Genomic DNA, 23,151 nt, shown 5'->3' on the forward strand with positions numbered 1-23,151 from the left:
TGAGAGATAAAGGTGTTTCTCCCGCACTCGACTTTGTCGTTGTCCGATATGCCCATAGTACTCCCGGTAGCTCATCGGGCCATTTTCCCTTAGCATCTTCTAACATTTTCTTTAGGTTTTGAATGATTACCTTGCTGGTTGATTTCACCTGCTCGTTAGCACTGGGATTGTATGGTAAAGATGTAATTCTCTTAATTTTCAATCCTTTCCAAAATTTTGGTGACTTTTGAGCCTATGAATTGCAGCCCGTTGTCACAAGCAATTTCCTTCGATATTCTGAATCGGCAAATTATGTGGTCCCATATAAAGTTCATCACTTCGCGTTCACTAGTCTTTTGGTAAGGCCCTGCTTCAACCCATTTAGTGAAGTAGTCGGTTAAAACTAAAAGGAATCTTACCTTTCCGGCACCGGGCAGTAGAGGACCAACTATGTCCATTCCCTATTTCATGAATGGCCATGGGGACAACACCGAATATAGGAGTTCCACCGGTTGGTGTTCCAACTATGTATAGCGCTGACACTTGTCACACTTCTGAACGAACGTCTTTGCGTCCTGTTCCATCCGAGGCCAATAGTAACCTGCCCTGATCAACTTTACAACTAATGAATCTGCACCGGAGTGATTCTCGCAGACCCCTTCATGGACTTCCCTCATCATGTAGTCTGCCTCCAAGGCCCCTAGACATCAGGCAAATTGTCCTTGGTATGATCTTCTATATAACTGCCCATTTACGAGGAAATAACGAGATGCTTTGGTTAGTAATGCCCGATACAACTTCGGATCTTCGGGTAACTTGCCAGCTAAAGATATTCGACGAACTTATTCCTCTACTCCTGGACTGGGTTAAATTGACCTTGTAGTAACTGTCCACATCCAATACTGAATGCAGAAGTTGAACAACTGTACCAGAGTAATATCCTTTCATCTCTGTGGATGACCCCAAATTGGCCAATGCATCTGCTTCTACATTTTCTTCGCTTGGGATATGTATGATTGACCATTCCCTGAAACGCGCAAGCAATGCTTGAACCTTGTTTAAATATTATGTATGTGCTCTTCCTTTACATCGACAATTCCATACACTTGGTTTACTACCAGCCGGGAGTCGCATTTTACTTCGATGACCTTGGAGCCTAGTCCCTAAGCTAATTCAAGTCCTACAACCAAACCCTTATGCTCGACTTCATTGTCAGTTAATGGAACAGTTTTAATGGCCTGCCTTAGGGTTTCTCCTAAGGGCGTGACTAGAACTATCCCGAGATCAGACCCTTTTACATTGGAAGTTCCATTCGTAAACAAGGTCCAAACTCCCGTTGTCGTTGCTGACACCAATACGGGAAAGGTTTGTGAAGGCCCATTTAGCCAGACAACCTAACAATTCAAGTTTGTGAAGGACATTCCATAAGGGAAAGGTTGTCACACCAATTATCGAGTGGCACTAAAAAATAAGGCCTAAGCTTTCATATAGCAACTACGAGAGCCAAGGCAAACTTTTCGAGGTGTGGGTAATAGAATTCTTCTCCCGACAAGATCTTACTAACATAATAAATAGGAAAGTGCATACCTTCTTCCTTTCAGACCAAAACGGTACTTACCGCTACCTCCGAGACTCTTAGATATATCGACAACTGTTCACCTTCCCCCAGTTTTGATAGTAACGGGGGGCTGGATAGGTACCTTTTTTTGGTCCTTCAGTGCCCATTGGAATTCTGGAGTCCACTCGAAATTCTTCTTCTTTTTTTAGCAGTGAAAAGAAGTGATGGCACTTCTCCGAGGATCTCGAATGAATCTGCTTAAAGCAGCTAACCTCTCGGTCAACCTCTGCTCTTCTTTCACATTTTTCAATAGGTCCGAAATGTCCTTGATAGCTTTGATTTTGTCGGGATTTACCTCGATCCCTCTTTACGAGACTAGGAACCCCAAGAACTTTCCAGAACCAACCCCAAACGCACATTTTTCCAAGTTGAGTTTCATGTATTTTTCCTTAGGACGTTGAAAGTCTCTTGGGGGCGTTTCAATGATATCCTGCATTAAAAGACTTGACTAACATGTCATCAATGTATACCTCCATTGTTTTTACTATCTGATTTTCAAATATTTTGTTAACGAGCCTCTAATAAGTGGCTCCGGCGTTCTTAAGCCCAAATGACATCATATTATAGCAATATGCGCAAAAGTTTGTTATGAAAGATGTTTTTTTTTCTGATCCTACAGGTTCATATTGATTGGATTGTACCCGAAGTAAGCATCAAGGAAACTTATTAACTCGTGCCCGGCCATAGCATCAATCATTTGATCAATGTTTGGTAATGGGAACGAGTTCTTAGGGCACGCCTTATTTAAATCCTTATAATCTACGTACATTCTAAACTTGTTATTCTTTTTTGGAACTACAACTACATTGGCTAACCATTATGGATATTTTACCTCCCGTATGGAGCCGATATTAAATAGTCGGGTTACCACTTCTTTAACAAACCTATTTCTGACCTCAGCTATCGGGCGCTTCTTTTGCCTTACTGGTGGGAAAATTGGGTCCAAACTCAGATTGTGGACAGCCACCTATAATGAGATACATGTCATGTCTGAGTGCGACTATGCAAAGCAATTTGAATTTAGAAATTCTAACCAGAGTTCAGGATTCAGTCCCGTCCCCAAGTGAAACTTCCTTTCCAAAAATTCTTCGAACATGGCCACTTGCTCGAGCTCTTCTGCGGTCGACTTAGTCGCATCCATCTCCTCCAGTACCTAAAAATATCTTGGAACTTGATAGGATTCAGATGACTCCTCGCTCTTATCATCTTCATTCGGAGAGGGAGAAGGCACCGACCTGTAATTGCTATTTGTTGGGCCCTTTTTCCTTTCTGCTGGAAATAGTTACCGCATTCATCTCCCTTGCGGACAGTTGGTCTCCCCTTATTTGCTTAACTCCTTATGGTGTTGGGAATTTCAATAACTGATGATATGTTGAGTGCGTAACCTTCATCTCGTGTATCCACGGCCTTCCGAGGATCAGAGTGGTTTTGATCAATCATTCGACATTCGTAGGCAGCAAAATCTCTCCTAGAGTTGTCACACTTGTCAAGTTGAATCCAACTAAGAGTTTTGTCGTCGGAATGATGCTTCCGATCAGCTTTGCTTGCTCCAGCACTCTCCATTGGATGATGTTGGTTGAGCTTCTTGGGTCAACCAAAACACATTTAATTTTGAAATCAAAAATATTAAGAGAGATTACTAGAGCGTCACTGTGACGACTCAAAGGGTCATCACCTGTTTTCTTACCCATTATGTGCTTCTAAGGCCTTGAAAACCTCATTTAAAGTCGCTTCGATTTGCATGCGCAGTCCGGGCGTGTAGCCAGAAAGCTTAAATATGAAATTTTGCCAAAAATGTTAAGTCTTGACTTTAAAATGAATAAATTTGACTTCGGTCAATATTTTGGGTAAACAGATCCGGACCCATGATTTGACGGTCCCTGAGGGTCCGTAAGAAAATATGGGACTTGGGCGTATGCCCGGAATCGGAATCCGAGGTCCCTATCCCAAGAAATGCATTTTTAAGTGAAATTATTTTTAGAAATTGTTTAAGGAAATTTGAAGTGAAAACTGATTAGAAAGCAATGGTATCAGGCTCGTATTTTAGTTCCGGCGCTCGGTACAAGTCTTATATATGACTTGAGTCATTCTTGTGCAATTTGGTTAAAAACGGAGGTCGTTTGACGTGATCCGGACCTTAATTGAGAAATTTGATGTTTAAAAGAGTTTTGAGAAATTTTATTGATCTCGAGGTTTAATTCGATGCTCGAGTTGTTATTTTGGTAATTTGAGTGCACGAATATGTCCGTAGAATGTTTTTGAGGTTGTGTGTATACTTGGGTTGGAGTTTTGAGGGCTCGGGTGAGTTTCAAGTGGGCTCCGGAATGTCTTAGGCTTAGAAAGTCAGATGTTGCAGGTTCAGAAAGTTGCAGTCTCTGAACCCTCTAGTGCGGTCCACGAGAAATCGCGTACGATCGCGGAAGGGCCAACACGGCCGCGGTCGCCTTTGTGTGGTCCGCGGTGGAGGCTGTGCGGACGCAGTTGTCTTTGTGCAGTCCACCTAGGGTGCTTAACTGCAGGTCTTCAGGCAGGGGCCAGCGCAGCCGCGGTCGCCTTTGTACTGTCCGAGGTGGAGGATGTGCGGTCACGGTCCATTTGATGCGGTCCGCACTGGGGATCTGAGAGGGGTATAAATAAATGGGAATTTCAGTTATTTGTCACTTTTCAAAACCCCAAAACATAAGAGGCAATTTTTCAAACAACTTTTCTTCTCCAAAACATTGGTAAGTGATTTATAACTCGTTTTCTTCACTCCTTAACATCTTTTAACATGATTTTAACTTCAAATCAAATATTTTCATGGGGGAAATTGGGTGTTTTGTGTAGAACCTAGGTTTTCTAAAATTGGGGATTTAGACCTCAATTTGAGGTCCGATTTCAAAATAAATTATATATTTGGATTCGTGGGGGAATGGGTAATCGGGTTTTGGTCCGAACCTCGGGTTTCGACCACGTGGTCTCGAGGGGTGACTTCTGACTTTTGGGTAAAACTTTAGGAAACTCATTTTCATGCATTGGGGTTGATTCATTTAGCAATTATTGATGTAATTAAGTAACTTGTGACTAGATTCGAGCGGATTGATGGTGGAACCAAGGGGTAAAGCTATAGTTGAGACTTCAGTGGTGATCAAGGCATCGAGGTAAGTGTTTGGTCTAACCCTAGCTTGAGGGATTAGGAGTTGAGTCATACTTGCTACTTGTTTCTTGTTGAGTACGACGTATAGGCATGATGACGAGTATCTATACGTTGGTGTCAAGCATGACCGTGAGTCTTAAATTGAAAGTTGTTGTGTTCTTAAATGACACTTGGATGCTTTACTTAATGATCTTCTATGATTGAGCATTTTCAATAATTGAACTGAGTACAAGTTAAGTTGAGGTTGGTTATAGCTGATTCTCTCTTGCCGGGATGACTAATTCAATATTGTTGTTCCCCTGCCGAGAAAATTATAACATTGTTGTGTTCCCTAGCCGGGAAGTTATTATATTATTTATATTCCCTTGCCGAGATTTCTTGTGATTGTGTGATGAAATGTAAAAGGGAGCGGGTGGTACGCCTACCACAAGTTATAATAAAATGGGAGCGGGTGGTACGTCTACCATAAGATATTATGAAATGGGAGCGGGTGGTATGCCTACCACGAGATATAATGAAATGGGAGTGGGTGGTACGCCTACCATGAGATATAATGAAATAGGAGCGGGTGGTACGCCTACCACAAGATATATTGAAATGGGAGCGGGTGGTATGCCTACCACAAGATATGAGAAAATGGGATCGGGTTGCATGCCTGCAACAAGATGAAATTGAAAGTGAAAGTTGCCTTATTTCTCTTTATCCGTGTTAGAAGTTAAATTGTAGTTTCCTTACTATTCCTTGATATTCTGTTTTATCTACTACCCCCGGAGCATGTTTCCCCCTTTCCCAACTTTGAGTGTTCATTACCTGTTTACTTTTCTGCCATATAGTATAACTGCACAGGTTTATCTGGAGTCTGGTCCTAGCCTCGTCACTACCTCGCCGGGGTTAGGCCAGACACTTACCAGCACATGGGGTCGGTCGTGCTGATACTACACTCTGTGCTCTTTTGCATAGATCCAAGTCTTGGACAACAGCAGTAGCGCAGGAGCCAACTTTCAGTCGAGTGAGACACCAAGGTAGCCTTGCGAGCGTCCACAGGCCCGACATCTCCTCTATCTTTTTTTCAGTCTGTTATCTCATGTATTCGAGACAAACAGTTTATATTTTTCTTTCAAACGGTTGTATTTAGTACTCTTAGAAGTTCGTGAGTAATGTGACACCAGTTCTTGGGTAGAGGCATATGTTGATTTTTGTATTATTGTTCAGTTTCTTTAATTTAAGTCTTCCATACATTTATTAAATTCCTCTGTTTTCATGCTATCACTGATAATCGTTAAAAAAAGTGATTTGTTAATGAAGTAAGCTGTTAAGGATTGGCTTCCCTAACTCACATTAGTAGGCGCCATCACGACTCCCGAGGGTGGGAAATCTGGGTCGTGACAAATTGGTATCAGAATTCTAGGTTACATAGGTCTCACAACTCACAAACAAGCTCAGTTGAGTCTGAGGGATCGGTATGGAGACGTCTGTACTTATCCCTAGAGGATATAGAGTTAGGAAAATCTCACATTTGTTCTTTCTTGTCGTGCGGATTTGTTCCTCAAATGCTAATTGGATTTCTACTCTGTTCTTTCGCAGATGGCGAGAACACACGCTTCCTCATCTACTGCTCAGCAGCCCGAGCCCCCAACAGCAGCTCCCACTATGGGTAGAGGCCGAGGCCGTGCTAGAGGCCGAGGTAGGGGCAAAGTTCAGCCCTAAGCAGCAGCACCAGTGGCGAAGCCTCAGGTTGATTTTGAGGAGGAGGTTCCGGCCCCAGCAGTTCCGGTGGGCCCAGCTCAGGTCCCAGAGGGGTTTATTGCTACTCCAGTTCTTCAGGATGCACTGGTCCGATTGGTGGGCCTCATGGAGAGTGTCACTCGAGCAGGTTTGCTTCCTGTAGCCCCATCTACTTCTCAGGGTGGAGGAGGGGCTCAGACTCCTGCTACACGTACTCCGAAGTAGGTAGCTCCTTAGATTCGGACTCTAGCGGTTCATCCAGTTGGGGCAGTTTAGTCGGGTGTAGTAGCTCCAACTAGTGATGGAGCGGCTATGTCTGCCGATACTTTGTGGAGGCTGGATAGGTTCACCAAGCTCTTCACTACTACTTTCAGCGGTGCTTCTTCTGAGGATCCCCAGGATTTTCTATATAGCTTTTACGGGGATCTCAGGAACATGGGTATTGTTGAGACCAATGGGGTCGATTTTGCTACATTCCGCTTGTCTGGATCTGACAAAACTTGGTGGAGGGATTATTGCTTAGCTAGGACAGCCGGGTCTCCATCTTTGACTTGGGAGCAGTTTACAGTATTGTTTCTGGAGAAGTTTCTCCCTGTTACTCAGAGAGAGGCCTATCGGAGGCAGTTCGAGCGCCTCCAGTAGGGTTCCATGATGGTCACCCAGTATGAGACCAGGTTCATCGACTTAGCTCGCCATGCTCTTGTCATACTTCCTACCGAGAGAGAGAGAGAGGGTGAGGAGGTTTATCGACGGTCTTATTCAGCCGATTCGTCTTCAGATGGCCAAAGAGGCCGGGAGTGAGATTACTTTTCAGGAGGCGGCCAATGTGGCCCGCAGAGTTGAGATGGTTCTATCACATGGAGGTGGTCAGGGGTCAGATAAGAGGCCCCATCATTTAGGCAGATTCAGGGGTACCTCGTCTGAAGGTAGAGATTCATATGGTAGAGGCCATCCTCCTAGGCCCTTTCAGTCAGCTCTACAGGCTTTTCACGGTGCTTCAGGTCGCCGTGGTCCTCTGATTCAGTATTCTGATCAGCAGTCCTTCAGTGCACCACCAGCACCTATCAGTGCACCACCTCTTCAGAGTTTTCAGGGTTGTCAGCCCCAGCAGCCAAGGGCTTGTTTTACTTGTGGCAACACGAGGCACATTGCTAGGTATTGCCCTGGGGCTTCGAGCAGTTCTTCGCATCAGGGTTCCCGTGCTATGGTTCAGGCACCAGATGTTCCACAGCCCAGCCAACTAGAGGTGGGGGTAGAGGTGCTACAGGTGGAGGTAGAGATCCTAGAGGTGGAGCTTTGGCCGCCAGAGGTGGAGGTCAGCCAGCAGCAGGCCGTCCCAGAGAGGTAGTTCAGGGGTGGTGGGGCCCAACCCCGATGTTATGCTCTCCCAGTCAGGCCCGAGGTTGATGCTTCAGATGCTGTTATTAAAGGTACGGTTTTGGTTTGTGATAGAGATGCTTCAATGTTATTTTATCCAGGGTCTATATACTCGTATGTGTCATCCTATTTTGCACTGTATCTGTTCATGCCTAGTGATTCGTTGAGTATTCCTGTTTTTGTGTCCACGCCGGTGGGTGATTCTATTGTGGTAGATCGAGTCTATCGCTCTTGTGTAATTGTGATTGAGGTCTTGAGACTCGTGTGGATTTGTTGCTTCTAGACAAAGTCAATTTCGATGTCATATTGGGGATGGACTGGCTCTCACCTTACCACGCTATCTTGGACTGTCATGCCAAGACTGTGACCTTAGCTTTATCGGGTATGCCTCGTTTAGAGTGGAGAGGGACTTCTGGTCATTCTACCTATAGCGTCATTTCTTATGTGAAGGCTTGGCATATGGTCGAGAAGGGGTGCTTGGACTATTTATCTTATATTTGTGATTCTAGTGCGAAGGTTTCCTCTATTGATTCTGTGCCCGTGGTTTGTGAGTTTCCTGAGGTATTCTCTTTAGACCTGCCGGGTATGCCGCCCGACAGGGATATTGACTTTTGCATTGATTTGGCTCCGGGCACTCAACCCATTTTTATTCTGCCGTATCACATGGCCCCGCCTGAGTTGAAAGAGTTGAAGGAGCAGTTGTAGGACTTGCTTGAGAAGGGTTTCATTAGACCCAGTGTTTTGCCTTGGGATGCGCCAATGTTGTTTGTTAAGAAAAAGGATGGTTCGATGAGAATGTGCATTGATTACTGCAATTGAACAAGGTCACCATCAAGAATAAGTATCCACTATTGAGGATCAATGATTTGTTCGATCAGCTTCAGGGTGCCAAGGTATTTTCAAAGATCGACTTGAGATCTGGCTACCATCAGTTGAGGATTAGGGCATCCGATGTCCCTACGACAGCTTTCCGCACTCGGTACAGGCATTATGAGTTCTTGGTCATGTCATTTGGGTTGACAAATGCCCCAGCAGCTTTTATGGATTTGATGAACCGAGTGTTTAGGCCTTATTTGGACTTGTTCGTAATAGTCTTTATTGATGATATTTTTATATATTCTCGTAGCTAGGAGGAGCACGAGCAGCATCTCAGAGTGGTTCTTCAGACTCTGAAGGATAGTCAGTTATATGCTAAGTTCTCGAAGTGTGAGTTTTGGCTGCGTTTAGTTGCATTTCTGGGTCATGTTGTATCAGTAGAGGGTATTCAGGTTGATCCGAAGAAGATTGAGGCAGTCAAGAACTAGCCTAGACCAACATCAGCTATAGAGATTCAGAGTTTCTTGGGATTGGCAGGCTACTATCGTCGGTTTGTGGAGGGGTTCTCATCTATTACAGCCCTGATGACCAGGTTGACCCAGAAGGGTGCCCAGTTCAGATGGTCGGACAAGTGTGAGGCGAGCTTACAGAAGCTCAAGACAACTCTGACTACCGCACCGGTGTTGGTTTTACCCACAGGTTCAGGGCCTTACACAGTTTATTGTGATGCTTCCCGTATTGGGCTTGGTGCAAAGTTGATGCAGGATGGCAAGGTCATTGCCTATGCTTCGAGGCAGTTGAAGATTCATGAGAAGAACTATCCATTCCATGATTTAGAGTTGGCAGCCATTGTTCACGCATTGAAGATTTAAAGGCATTATCTGTATGGCGTGGCATGCGAGGTGTTCACGATCACAAGAGTCTTCAGTATTTGTTCAAGCAAAAGGAGTTGAATTTGAGGCAGAGGAGATGGTTGGAGTTGTTGAAGGATTATTATATCACTATCTTATATCACCCGGGAAAGGCCAACGTGGTGGCTGATGCTCTGAGTAGAAAGTCAGCCAGCATGGGAGTCTTGCTTATATTCCGGTCGGTGAGAGGCTGCTTGCGTTGGATGTTCAGGCTTTGGCCAATCGATTTGTGAGATTGGATACCTATGAGCCTAGCCAAGTATTAGTTTGCACGGTTGCTCGATCTTTATTATTAGAGCGTATCCGTGATCAACAGTTTGATGATCCCCATTTGTGTGTCCTTAGAGACACAGTGCAGTGTGAAGGTGCCAAGTAGGTTACCTTAGGTGATGATGGAGTTTTGAGATTGCAGGGGCGAGTTTGTGTGCCTAATGTGGATGGGCTCCGAGAGTTGATTTTAGGGGAGGCCCATAGTTCCCGGTACTCTATTCATCCAGGCGCCGCAAAAATGTATCAGGATTTACGGTAGCATTATTGGTAGCGTAGAATGAAGAAGGATATTGTTGCATATGTGGCTCGATGTTTGAATTGTCAGCAGGTTAAGTATGAGCATTAGAGGCCTGGTGGATTATTTCAGAGGATTGAGCTTCCCGAGTGGAAGTGGGAGCGTATCACTATGGACTTCATTACTGGACTTCCGCTGACTCGGAAGAAGTTCGACGCAGTTTGGGTCATTGTTGATAGGCTGACCAAGTCAGCGCATTTCATTCCTGTGGCAGTCTCCTATTCATCCGAGAGGTTAGCTGAGATCTATATCCGGGAGATTGTTCACCTTCATGGTGTGCCTGTGTCTATTATTTTGGACCGAGGTATGCAGTTTACCTCGCATTTCTGGAGAGCAATTCAGCGAGAGTTGGGCACTCAAGTGGAGTTGAGTACAACATTTCATCCCCAGACGGACGGCCAGTCTGAGCGGACTATTCAGATTCTGGAGGATATGCTCCGGCTTGTTGTCATTGATTTTGGAGGTTCATGGGATCAGTTTTTGCCTTTAGCAGAGTTTGCCTACAATAACAGCTACCAGTCGAGTATCCAAATGGCTCCTTATGAGGCTTTGTATGGTAGTCGATGTCGATCTCCGGTTGGATGGTTTGAGCCGAGGGAGGCTCGGTTGTTGGGTACGGATCTGGTTTAGGAGGCCTTGGACCAGGTCAGGATCATTCAGGAGAGGCTTTGTACGGCTCAGTCCAGGCAAAAGAGTTATGCAGACCGCAAAGTTCGAGATCTGGCTTTTATGGTTGGTGATCGGGTATTGCTCTGAGTGTCGCTTATGAAGGGCGTGATGAGATTCGGGAAGAAGGGAAAGCTTAGCCCTAGGTTCATTGGTCCATTTGAGATTCTTGATCGAGTGGGAGAAGTGGCTTATAGACTTGCATTGCCGCCTAGCTTACCAGCCGTGCATCCAGTATTTCATGTGTTCATGCTTCGGAAGTATCACGGCGATCCATCCCACGTGTTAGATTTCAGTACTGCCCAGTTGGACAGAGACTTGTCTTATGAGGATGAGCCAGTGGCTATTCTAGACTGGCAGGTTCCTCAGTTGATATCGAAGAGTTTTACTTCGGTTCGTGTTCAGTGGAGAGGTCAGCCTCCTGAGGTATCGACCTGGGAGTCCGTGTTCGATATGCGGAGCCGTTATCCTCATTTATTCCCCGACTCAGGTACTTCCTTCTTCTTTCCGTTCGAGGACGAACGATTGTTTTAGAGGTGGAGAATGTGACGACCCAAAGGGTCATCACCTATTTTCTTACCCATTATATGTTTCCGAGGCCTTGAAAACCTCATTTAGAGTCGCTTCGATTTGCATGCGCAGTCAGGGCGCGTAGCCGGAAAGCTTAAATATGAAATTCTGTGAAAATGTTAAGTCTTGACTTTAAAATGAATAAATTTGACTTCGGTCAATATTTTGGGTAAACGAAACCGGACCCGTGATTTGATGGTCCCGGAGGGTCCGTAGGAAAATATGGGACTTGGGCGTATGCCCGGAATCGGAATCCGAGGTCCTTAGCCTGAGAAATGAATTTTTAAGTGAAATTATTTTCCTAAATTGTTTAAGGAAATTTGAAGTGAAAACTGATTAGAAAGCAATGGTATCGGGCCCGTATTTTGGTTCTGGCGCCCGGTACAGGTCTTATTTATGACTTAAGCCATTCCTGTGAAATTTGGTTAAAAACGGACGTCGTTTGACGTGATCCAGACCTTAATTGAGAAATTTGATGTTTACAAGAGTTTTGAGAAATTTTATTGATCTCGAGGTTTAATTCGATGCTCGTGATGTTATTTTGGTCATTTTTGTACACGAATATGTCTGTAGGATGTTTTTGAGGTTGTGCGTATACTTGGGTTGGAGTTTCGAGGGCTCGGGTGAGTTTCGAGTAGGCTCCAGAATACCTTAGGCTTAGAAAGTTAGATGTTGCAGGTTCGGGAAGTTGCAGTCTCTGAACCCTCTAGTGCGGTCCGCGAGAAATTGCGTGCGACTGCGGAGGGGCCAGCGCGGCCGCGGTCTCCTTTGTGCGGTCCGCGGTGGAGGCTGTGCGGCCGCAATCGCCTTTGTGCGGTCCGCCCAGGGTGCTGAACTGCAGGTCTTCAGGGAGGGGCCGACGCGGCCGCGGTCGCCTTTGTGCGGTCCACGGTGGAGGCTGTGCGGCCCCGGTCCATTTGATGCGGTCCGCACTGGGAGTCTAAGAGGGATATAAATAAACAGGAATTTCAGTTATTTGTCACTTTTCAAAACCCCAAAACATAAGAGGCGATTTTTCAAACCTTTTTTCTCCAAAACATTGGTAAGTGATTTCTAACTCATTTTCTTCACTCCTTAATATCTTTTAACATGATTTCAACTTCAAATCAAAGATTTTCATGGGGAAAATTGGGTATTTTGTGTAGAACCTAGGTTTTCTAAAATTGGGGATTTGGACCTCAATTTGAGGTCCGATTTTAAAACAAATTATATATTTGGATTCGTGGGGGAATGGGTAATCGGGTTTTGGTCCGAACCTCGGGTTTCGACCACGTGGGCCCGAGGGGTAATTTCTGACTTTTGGGTAAAACTTTATAAAACTCATTTTCAAGCATTGGGGTTGATTCATTTAGCACTTATTGATGTAATTAAGTAACTTGTGACTAGATTCGAGTGGATTGGTGGTGGAATCAAGGGGTAAAGCTATAGTTGAGACTTGAGTGATGATCAAGGCATCGAGGTAAGTGTTTGGTCTAACCCTAGCTTGAGGGATTAGGAGTTGATTCATACTTGCTACTTGTTTCTTGTTGAGTACGACATATAGGCATGGTGACGAGTATCTATACGTTGGTGTCAAACATGACCGTGAGTCTTAAATTGAAAGTTGTTGTGTTCTTAAATGACACTTGGGTGCTTTACTTAATGATCTTCTATGATTGAGCATTTTCAATAATTGAACTGAGTACAAGTTTAGTTAAGGTTGGTTATAGCTGATTCTCCCTTGCCGGGATGACTAATTCAATATTGTTGTTCCCTTGCAGGGAAAATTATAACATTATTGTGTTCCCTTGCCGGGAAGTTATTATATTATTTATGTTCCCTTGCCGGAATTTCTTGTGATTGTGTGATGAAATATAAAAGGGAGCAGGTGGTACGCCTACCACAAGATATAATGAAATGGGAGCGGGTGGTACGCCTACCACGAGATATAATGAAATGGGAGCAGGTGGTATGCCTACCACAAGATATAATGAAATGGGAGCGGGTGGTATGCCTACCATGGGATATAATAAAATGGGAGCGGGTGGTACACCTACCATAAGATATACTGAAATGGGAGCGGGTGATACGCCTACCACAAGATATAAGAAAATTGGATCGGGTTGCACGCCTACAACAAGATGAAACTGAAAGTGAAAGTTGCCTTATTTCTCTTTATCCGTGTTAGAAGTTAAATTGTAGTTTCCTTACTATTCCTTGATATTCTGTTTTATCTACTACCCCCAAAGCATGTTTCCCCTTTCCCAGCTTTGAGTGTTCATTACCTGTTTACTTTTCCGCCATATAGAATATAACTGAACAGGTTTATCTGGAGTCTGGTCCTAGCCTCGTTACTACCTCACCGGGGTTAGGCCAGACACTTGCCAGCACATGAGGTCGGTTGTGCTGATACTACACTCTAAGCTCTTTTGCACAGATCCAGGTCTTGGATAGCAGTAGTAGCGCGGGAGCCAGCTTTCAGTCCAGTGAGACACCGAGGTAGCCTTGCAAACGTCCGCAGGCCTGGCGTCACCTCTATCTTTATTTCAGTCAGTTATCTCATGTATTCGAGACAAACAGTTTATATTTTTCTTTCAAATGATTGTATTTAGTACTCTTAGAAGTTTGTGAGTAATGTGACACCAGTTCTTGGGTAGAGGCATATGTTGATTTCCATATTATTGTTTAGTTTCTTTAATTTAAGTCTTCCGTACATTTTTTAAATTCCGCTGTTTTCATGCTATCACTGATAATCGTTAAAAGAAGTGATTTGTTAATGAAGTAAGCTGTTAAGGATTAGCTTGCCTAGTTCACATTAGTAGGTGCCATCACGACTCCCGAGGCTGGGAAATCCGGGTCGTGACAGTCATTGTGTGGCAGGAGAAGTCCGTCAGCATCTTCCTCTATGAAGGTGATGTCATCCTCTACGACATCCCGGAGTCTCTTGTTGTGAGTTACCAATATCTTTGTTTTCTTGGCCGCTGAGAAGGTTACACTGTCGACTTCATCTCCCCCGAAAATCATGTTGATAATCAACTGAGGGGAATCTTCTGCCGGCTTCGAAGGCTCTTCGTTGTCCCTGCTTTGGTCGTAGTTGTTCTTGGCTTGATCACTTAAAAATTTCCTAAGATGGCCATTTTTCAGTAATGTCGCCACCTCTTCGCGAATGTTGATAGTCCCCAGTTCTATTACCGTGATTCCCATGGTATTCAAACCGTAAACGGGATCCCTCTACTTGGATCGGATCTGATTGGCTTCGAGAACCGTGCTTATTTGATATTCCTCATTTCCGATACCAACTCTACTAAGCTGATGTTGAAGTTATAATCTGATAACCTAGGATATGTGGAGTCCCGGGCCCTGGTAGCCCCTTCTCTTGTAATGACCAGTTATTCTTGCCATGATCGGTCCTTTTATCAGGAGAAAACCTATCCGAGGACGGAAACCCTTTACTGCTGCGTCCCTCGGTTCTTTCATACGGCAGAAAATGACCTTTAGAGGACCGCCAATCCATATCAAAGTCGATTTTGAACTTGTCCTGGTTTTTGTCTCGACCTCGTCTTTTGGTTGTTACCGGGAACTGAAGCTGATTGTCTTCTATCCTTATTTTTGACTCGTAACAATTATGGACATCAACCCATGTGGTTGCTTGAAACTCGAGTAGGCTTTCCTTCAGCTTTCGGGAGGCGTCGGAGCTCAACAGATTTAGACCCTTTGTGAATGCCTCCGCCGCCACTCATCTGGTACCACCGGTAACAACATCCTCTCACCTGGAACTGGATCAGGAACTCTCGTAGCAATTGAGACTCGCCCTGTGCAATCGTGAATATATCCACCTTTCTAGATTGACCCTTCCTTGCCCCTGCATGGGCTTTAATGAACGAGTTTGCAAGCATCTCAAAAGAGTCAATTGAATGCTTGGATAGAAGAGAATATCATGTCAGGGCCCCTTTTGTGAGGGTTTCACTAAACATTTTCAGCAAGACCGGCTTGATCTCATTCTGAGCCAAATCGTTCTCTTTCACAGTCATAGTGTAGGTTGTGATATGCTCCTGTGGATCTCAAGTCGCATCGTACTTTGGTATGTCCAGCATCTTGAACCCCTTCGGAATTAACTCTGGTGTTGCGCTCAATTTAAACGGCAATTGTGTGTATTTTTTAGAATCAGGGCCTTTTAATATTGGTACGCTCGGAATATGATCCATCTGAGCATGAAACTCCTTTGCATTTTGATCCATTCGTTCGTTCATTTCTCTCATAAACCCCATGAGCTCGATTTTGAGGGGATTATTCCCGTTGTTGTTTTCAGATCCTCTACCGGTCCCTCCAGCTTTGTCGAAACCGTCCTCACCTCTTGGGGTGTTGTCGTCGACCCTCTAAGCCGTTTGGTTTATAGGAGCACTGGGAGGAACCAGGCCTCTTTCGTTCGCGTTATTGGAGGCATCTGACAAAGCTTGTTTCAACTTCATCATCACCCGATCCTGCCTTGAGAGGTGTTTTGTAATTGCTTTTTGCTGTTGTCTTAAGATTTTTTATTATTTCCATGACATGTTTCCTCCGCATCATCGGGAGTTGGCTCCTGCACATAACAAGGGTACCGTTCTTCACGAACCGTGGTTGCTTCATCACCCTCGTTATGGGTGTCGCTGATTGAATCATCATGTTGGGACAATTCTTCGTGCCCCTCAACGTTGTGCGTAATGCTGACATCATTACTGCCATGTCTTTTTTGCTACGGAAAGAATCAAAATAAGTTAGTAATAAACGTAGGATCAAAGTAATTACGCAAATGTCTAAATCCCACGGTGAGTGCCAAACTATTTACCCGTAAAACGGTACAATTAAATTTATTACGTGGTTTATAGACAAGCGAACTGATTTGATCCAAAAATGATAAAGGGATAAGATTGAAAACGAGATTTAGCAATTGAAACTGAAGAAGATGACAAGCCTGGCTCCGAGCGCAATGCCTTCGAGGGCAAAAGTGAATGCAATGATAAAGTGCAAATAAAGTTGTTTAATTGAGAGCAAAAGTAAAATATAGCTTATGTTTGCAGAAATTTGCATCCCTTATAATGGCTGCTGAGCCTGCTATTTATAGCTTTACCTAGGGAAACAAGATCCTAGGATCAAGCTCTTAAATGATATAATAGAGGTATTGATGAATATGTAACAGCATGCCATGAATGTAAATATTCTCTGCAACGTTCGCTCATTTAATGTTAGAGAATATTCCCTTATTGAATGCTATCCGATGACAAACTCTTGATCTCCTCCCGTTAGCTATGCTCCCTTCGGGATTTACCCTATGTCGATTACATTCGTTGTGTACGGTATTAGTTGTTGCTTGTCTTGCCTCTTTCTTACCTTCGGTTCCACGTGTCATGCTCTCATTCGACATCTGTCACAAACCAATTTTGCCCCGTACAATTATATAAGTTGTTCAAGTTGTTCTATAAGTTCAACTCGGTGAGCTATTGTTTGAAACTGACAATGGACACAATTTATACCAATCAACTTCTAAGTTGGTGCCTTCATTCTATTCCTATGGAGATTGGCGCAAAACCAACACCGAAACCCAAGCATGCTCCCAGAAACTTGAGAAAGCACATTCGTTCTTTTCCTGCCTTAAGTTGCAAATTCTTCCTTTCCCTCGTCCTTGTGACTTGTAAGCGTCCGATCTCCCATGGTAATTAATCTGGCCGGTAGAGTGGAGTGTTGTGGCAGGCTTGTGCGGAGTGAGCCCTTGCTTAATGCTTTCGTTGAATTCGGTTCAAATTTTATATTTATCCTATTAAATTCATTAAATATGTATAAATTATTAATTTAAAATCCAATAACTCAAAAAAAAAAAATTAGAATTCCGAACCCATAAACTTAAAATCCTGGCTCCGCCGTTAGTGACAGACACTTTCACTCTAAATACTTGCTCCAACGAGCGAAAAGCTATTTTTGCAAAATCATATAAAAAGAGTGGCAAATTTTGAAAGTCAAATTCTATGGGAATAAAGCCTTTAATATTAAATATTAAAGAGCGTAGAATGAAGGAATATATAGGATCACCAAAGAAAGATTGAGTCGATTGCGTACATGTTTAGCTTATATTTATACGAAGCTAGCGCGAGAATAATACATGAGTTACAATAAGTCTAAAGCTATTTAAAGAATATCGTAACATTTTTACACATTATAACAATATGCCTTTGATATTTCCTAAACGACTAAGCTTAAATTAATACTTAGTTATGAATTCTTAGTTTTGCTTCTCCACGTAATGCAGTGCCTGGAACCGCATTTAGATCATTAGATGTTAGAGCTGTTTTTCAAAATTTTCTCTTTTTTCCTATGAACCAATTCCTTTACATGGTAGAGAACTCTTCACGGTGAACCGGGTCTAGTAGGGGAAACTTCAAATAATTTAGGCTAAATATATAGAAGGCCCCTCAAATTTGACTCTAGTTTTCATTTTAACACTTCAACTAGGGCTAGTACTTATTGAGCACTTCAACCTAATTCAAAGTGTGCATATTAAATACTGAAGCTGATGTATTGGTGGTGAAAAAGAGCTACACGTGGAATATTAGACTGCTGACATGACATAACATGTAAGGGCAATAATATAGTAACACGTGGCAGTTTTATGATAGAATAAGAAAAGGCATGGGAGGGAAACACCCACGAGATAGTACCGAGCCTAACAATACTGTAACCATAGAAAACCCACGCCCGGGGCTTACTAATTCAGGCAGCAGAGGAACTCCCAGCGAATCTCGCGATGGAAGGTTAGGTACCCCAAATAATTCTGATTTACAAAGTTTAGTACTAACTTTGTAGAAGTAGCTCAAGGAACAGAATAATCGCATAGAACAAATACATGGTGTGTCACTCGTGATTAAAGGAGTGGATATTGACAAATATTTACAACAGCCCTGGAAGCCAAGTGTCGCTCCCTTGCTGATTCCAAAAAAGTTTAAGATGCCTGATATTCCGAAGTATGATGGAACAATCAACCCACAAGACCATGTAACTGCATTTACAACTGGCGTGAAAGGCAATGATTTAACCAATCAAGAAATTGAATTGGTGCTGGTCAAAAAAAATGGCGAAACAATCACAAAAGGAGCACTACCGGAAAATTCTATTGATTCTTTTGCTGAGCTTGCAGATTCATTTGTAAAAGCACATTGGGAAGCTCAAAAAGTTGAGAAGAGGATGGAAGGAATCTTCAAAATAATACAAAGAGATATGGAGCTACTCAGGGAATTTGTGGATAGATTTCAGCGTGAAAGAATGATGTTACCGCATATACTTGATAACTGGGCGGCCATGGCATTTGCAAGTAATTTAAATGAAAAAAGCTTAAAAGCCATGAGGAGGCTCAACTAAAGCTTACGAGAATTCCCTGCTAACTTGGAATGATGTTCAACAGGTACAATACGAAGCTGCGTATAGAAGGAAACACCATCACCCAGTCATGAGGAGATGAAAGAACAAGTTTGAGGCGACCAAAAACTGGAAAAATGTCCGGTAAGAACAGATATGAACCTTACATGGGACCAGCAGGACGAGATTCACATTATAAATAAGAAAACCCGACGTACGATTCTGGATCAAGAGGTAGAGATGCGGGTTCTTCATCCAAGTTTGGAAAAGAGACAGATATACGGGATAGCAATGTTAATACGAAGGCAAATATTGGTGATTACAGTTTCAATGTTAGCGCTTCTGAGTTGGTAGCTATTTTAAGAAGTATGGGAGATAAGGTACGGTGGCCAAAAGAAATGATATCGAACCCTAACAGAAGAAATCCAGATTTCTGGTGCGAGTTTCATAACGACCATGGTCATAAAACAGCAGATTACAGATTGCTACAAGGTGAAATAGAGCATTTGTTAAAACAAGGTTATTTAACCGATTTGTTTAGTGAGAAGGGTAAGCAAACATATATGGAGAATAGACAAGAGCCACCAAAACCTCCGTCACCAAAGAGAACGATTAATGTGATAAACATAGGAGAGGAGGTCAACGGTGTGACATATACGGCTGCAAAAAAGACATCAAAAGTCACGGTTACCCACAAAAAGCGAGTTCGCCAAGTTTTGGAAAAAGACAACATAACGTTTGATGATGTAGGCGCAGATGGCGTGATGATCCCTTACAACGATTCACTGGTAATATATTTACTTGTGCATGATACTAATGTGAAACAAATTTTGATTGATCCAGGTAGCTTCGTAAATATCATTCTTTTAAGAGTGGTAAACGAGATGCAAGCTGATGACAAAATGGTGCCCAAAGCACGTACCTTATCTAGATTCGACAATTCAAACATTGTTACAAAAGGGGAAATAATGCTTACTACATTTACAGAAGGAGTTGTCAAAGATACAAAATTTCAAGTGATAGATACAGATATGGGGTATAATATGATTCTCGGCAGACCTTGGATTCATGATATGGACGTTGTTCCATCTACTTTACATCAGGTTATTAAGTTCCCTTCACAATGGTGGATTAACAAATCCATGGTGATCAACAGGCTTCTAGAAGTAACAATACAGTGGCAGATTCGAGCATAAAGAACGATATTGCATACAAAAAATAACAATTACAGAATTCAGTTGAGGATTTAGTAGCACAAACCTCAACTGGAGATGGGCAAATGGATATAGGTTCAAGGCCTGATATCATTCAAGAGCTAGAAGAGAATGAAAACATCAAAACAATAATATAAGAACTCGAAGCAGTGCTACCGTTTATACATTGGTCGGATAGAAAAGTTTACATCGGAACCAACCTGAGTGCAGAAATGAAAGGTAAGTTAATTGAATTCCTAAAAGCTAATGCATACTACTTTGCTTGGTCGCATTCAGATATGATAGGTATACCACCGGAGGAGATGACCCATAAGCTAAATGAAGATCCATCATATCCACCCGTCAAACAAAAGAAAAGGAAGCAAGGATCCTTCAAAAATCAGGTGATTCAAGATGATGTACAAAAACTTTTAAAAATCGGGTCTATATGAGAGGTAAAATATCCTAATTGGCTAACTAATACTATAGTGATACCAAAAAAGAATGGGAAATGGCGAGTTTGTGTAGATTATACTAACTTGAATAAAGCTTGTCCTAAAAACTCTTTTCCTTTACCGCATATAGATCAACTAATTGATGCTACTACATGACATTAATTGTTGAATTCTTAGATGCCTATTCAGGTATAATCAGATAAAAATGGATCCTTTAGATGAGGAAAAAACCTCCTTTATTACAAACATGGGGACTTATTGTTATAAAGTCATGCCTTTCGGCCCAAAGAATGTCGGAGCCACGTACTAGAGGTTAGTAACAAAAATGTTTCAAGAACACCTGAGAAAAACTATGGAAGTCTACATCGATGACATGCTAGTAAAGTCAACACAAGCGGGGGATCATATCCAACATTTGTCATATACTTTTCAAATTTTCCGCAAGTTCAATATGAAGTTAAATCCCGAAAAGTGTGCATTTGGCGTGTCTTCAGGTAAGTTTTTAGATTTCCTTATTTCTAACCGAGGAATAAAAGTAAACCCTTCACAGATCAAACCCATTGAAGAAATATCAGACATACTCACGAGCAAAAAAGAGGTGCAAAGGTTGATAGGCAGGATAGCATCTTTGGGAAGATTTATTTCTAAATCTTCGGAGAAAAGTTTTAAGTTCTTTTCAGTGTTGAAAAAGCAAAGCCAATTTGAGTGGACTGAGGAATGTCAACATGCACTCAAAAATCTAAAAGCATACTTGTCAAACCTAACGTTTCTAGCTAAACCAAAGGATGAAGAAAGGCTACTCATCTATCTCGTTGTATCAGAAATGGCGGTAAGTGCAGTGTTAGTACGTGAAGACAAAGACAAATAATCTCCAATTTATTATGTTTAGCAAATCTTTATTGGATGCTTAAACTCGATATCCTCATTTAGAAAAACTTGCTTTAGCACTAATCATGGCATCTAGAAAGTTGAGGCCTTATTTTAGTGTCACCTTATCTCTGTAGTGACCGCTTACCCCTTAAGAAATATATTGCATAAGCAAGAACTATCAGGTAGATTAGCCAAGTGGCTATAGAGCTTAGTGAATATGATATCACATATCAACCTAGAACTGCAATAAAATCACAGGTTTTAGCAGATTTCATGGCAGACTTCAGCTCAGGGATAGTACCTGAAGCAAAAAAGGAACTACAGGTGTTCAATGGGTCTAATACGGGCACCTGGATCCTATTAACTGATGGCTCCTCGAATGTTAAAGGAGAGGGTTTAAGCAATTTTCTTATCCCACCTTCAGGAGAAACCATAAGGCAGGCAATAAAGTGTCATCACATTACTAACAATGAAACAAAATATGAAGCTGTAATTGCATGTCTGGTATTGGCACAAGAACTCGGAATAACGCAGATTATAATCAAAAGTGACTCGAAACTTGTATTTGGAAAAGCACGAGACCTAATCAGACAATTCCAAACTTAGAAAATCGGGCAAATACCTAAGGAGGAAAATGTCGAAGTAGATGCGTTGGCTAATCTCGCATCCGTTGCAGAAGTAACAAACGAAGAGAATGCTTCCGTAATACATTTGTTTTATTCGGCACTTGATCAGGAAACTAACGAATTAAATTTCAATTATTTAACTTGGGATTGGAGAAACGAGATCGTTAGTTTTTTGCAGTACGGGATTCTACCTGAAGATAAGAAAAAAGCTCAGTCACTTCGACGAAAAGCTGCCCGTTATTGTTTGGATCATGGCAACCTGTATCAAAAAATATTCGGTGGGCCTTTAGAAAGATGCCTCGGACCTTCTCAAATAGATTATGTGATGAGAGAAGTATATGAGGGACACTGTGGAAATCATGCAAGAGGAAGATACTTAGTAAAAACTATAATTAGAGCAAGATATTAATGGCCAAAAAATGGAAGAAGATGTGGAAAGTTTTGTGGTTAAGTGTGATAAATGCCAACGATATGGCAACAACATGCATCGCCTATCAGAGCTATTACATCCGGTTATTTCACCATAGCTTTTTATGAAGTGGGGGATGGATATCATGGGCCCATTACCGCAAGCCAAAGGAAAGGTATGATTTTTATTAGTATTAACAGATTATTTTACCAAGTGGGTAGAAGCAGGTGCCTTCAAGCAGGTGCGGGAAAAAGAAGTCAGGGACTTTTTTGGCGAAACATTATATGCCTGTTTGGAGTTCCAAAAGAAATCGTATGTGACAATGGCCTGCAGTTCATAGGTGCGAAAATCACAGAATTCTTTCAGAGTTGGTAGATTAAAAGGATAACTTCAACAAATTATTATCCTGTGGCTAATGGACAAGCTGAATCGACAAACAAAGTTATTATTAATAACTTGAAGAAAATATTAGAGGAGTCAAAAGGTGAGTGGCCAGAAGTGTTACCGGGAGTTTTATGGGCTTATCGAATGACATCAAAAACAGGTACGGGAGAGACTCCATTCTCACTTGTGTATGGTGCCGAAGCCTTAATCCCAATTGATATAGGTGAACCAAGTACAAGGTACACCCTAGAAATCAAAGAATCAAATAAGGAAGAGATGCGAATAAATCTCGATTTGCTTGAAGAAAGGAGAGAAGCAGCTCTAATAAGGACGGAAGCACAAAAACAAATTATTGAGCGATATTACAATCGGAAAGATCATCTTAGATACTTCAAGATTGGGGACTTCGTCCTCAAAAAGGTTTTTCAATCAAAAAAAGCAGCCAATGCAGGAAAATTGAGTCTAAATTGGGAAGGACCTTATAGGATT

The 23,151-nt window shown here is 42.4% G+C and overlaps 1 protein-coding gene across 1 annotated transcript; it reads left to right on the forward strand.

The window, feature by feature from the left end:
- The first annotated feature begins 7,302 nt into the window (after positions 1 to 7,302).
- On the forward strand, positions 7,303 to 19,921 carry LOC104210639 (uncharacterized). Its single transcript, XM_009759589.2, has 4 exons — positions 7,303 to 7,704; positions 8,660 to 8,728; positions 18,183 to 18,681; positions 18,930 to 19,921. Exons 1-4 carry the CDS (start codon positions 7,303 to 7,305, stop codon positions 19,919 to 19,921), a joined length of 1,962 nt encoding a protein of 653 aa, XP_009757891.2.
- The last annotated feature ends 3,230 nt before the right edge of the window (positions 19,922 to 23,151 follow it).

Source organism: Nicotiana sylvestris, chromosome 3, assembly GCF_000393655.2.
Source record: "Nicotiana sylvestris chromosome 3, ASM39365v2, whole genome shotgun sequence".
NCBI lineage: Eukaryota > Viridiplantae > Streptophyta > Magnoliopsida > Solanales > Solanaceae > Nicotiana > Nicotiana sylvestris.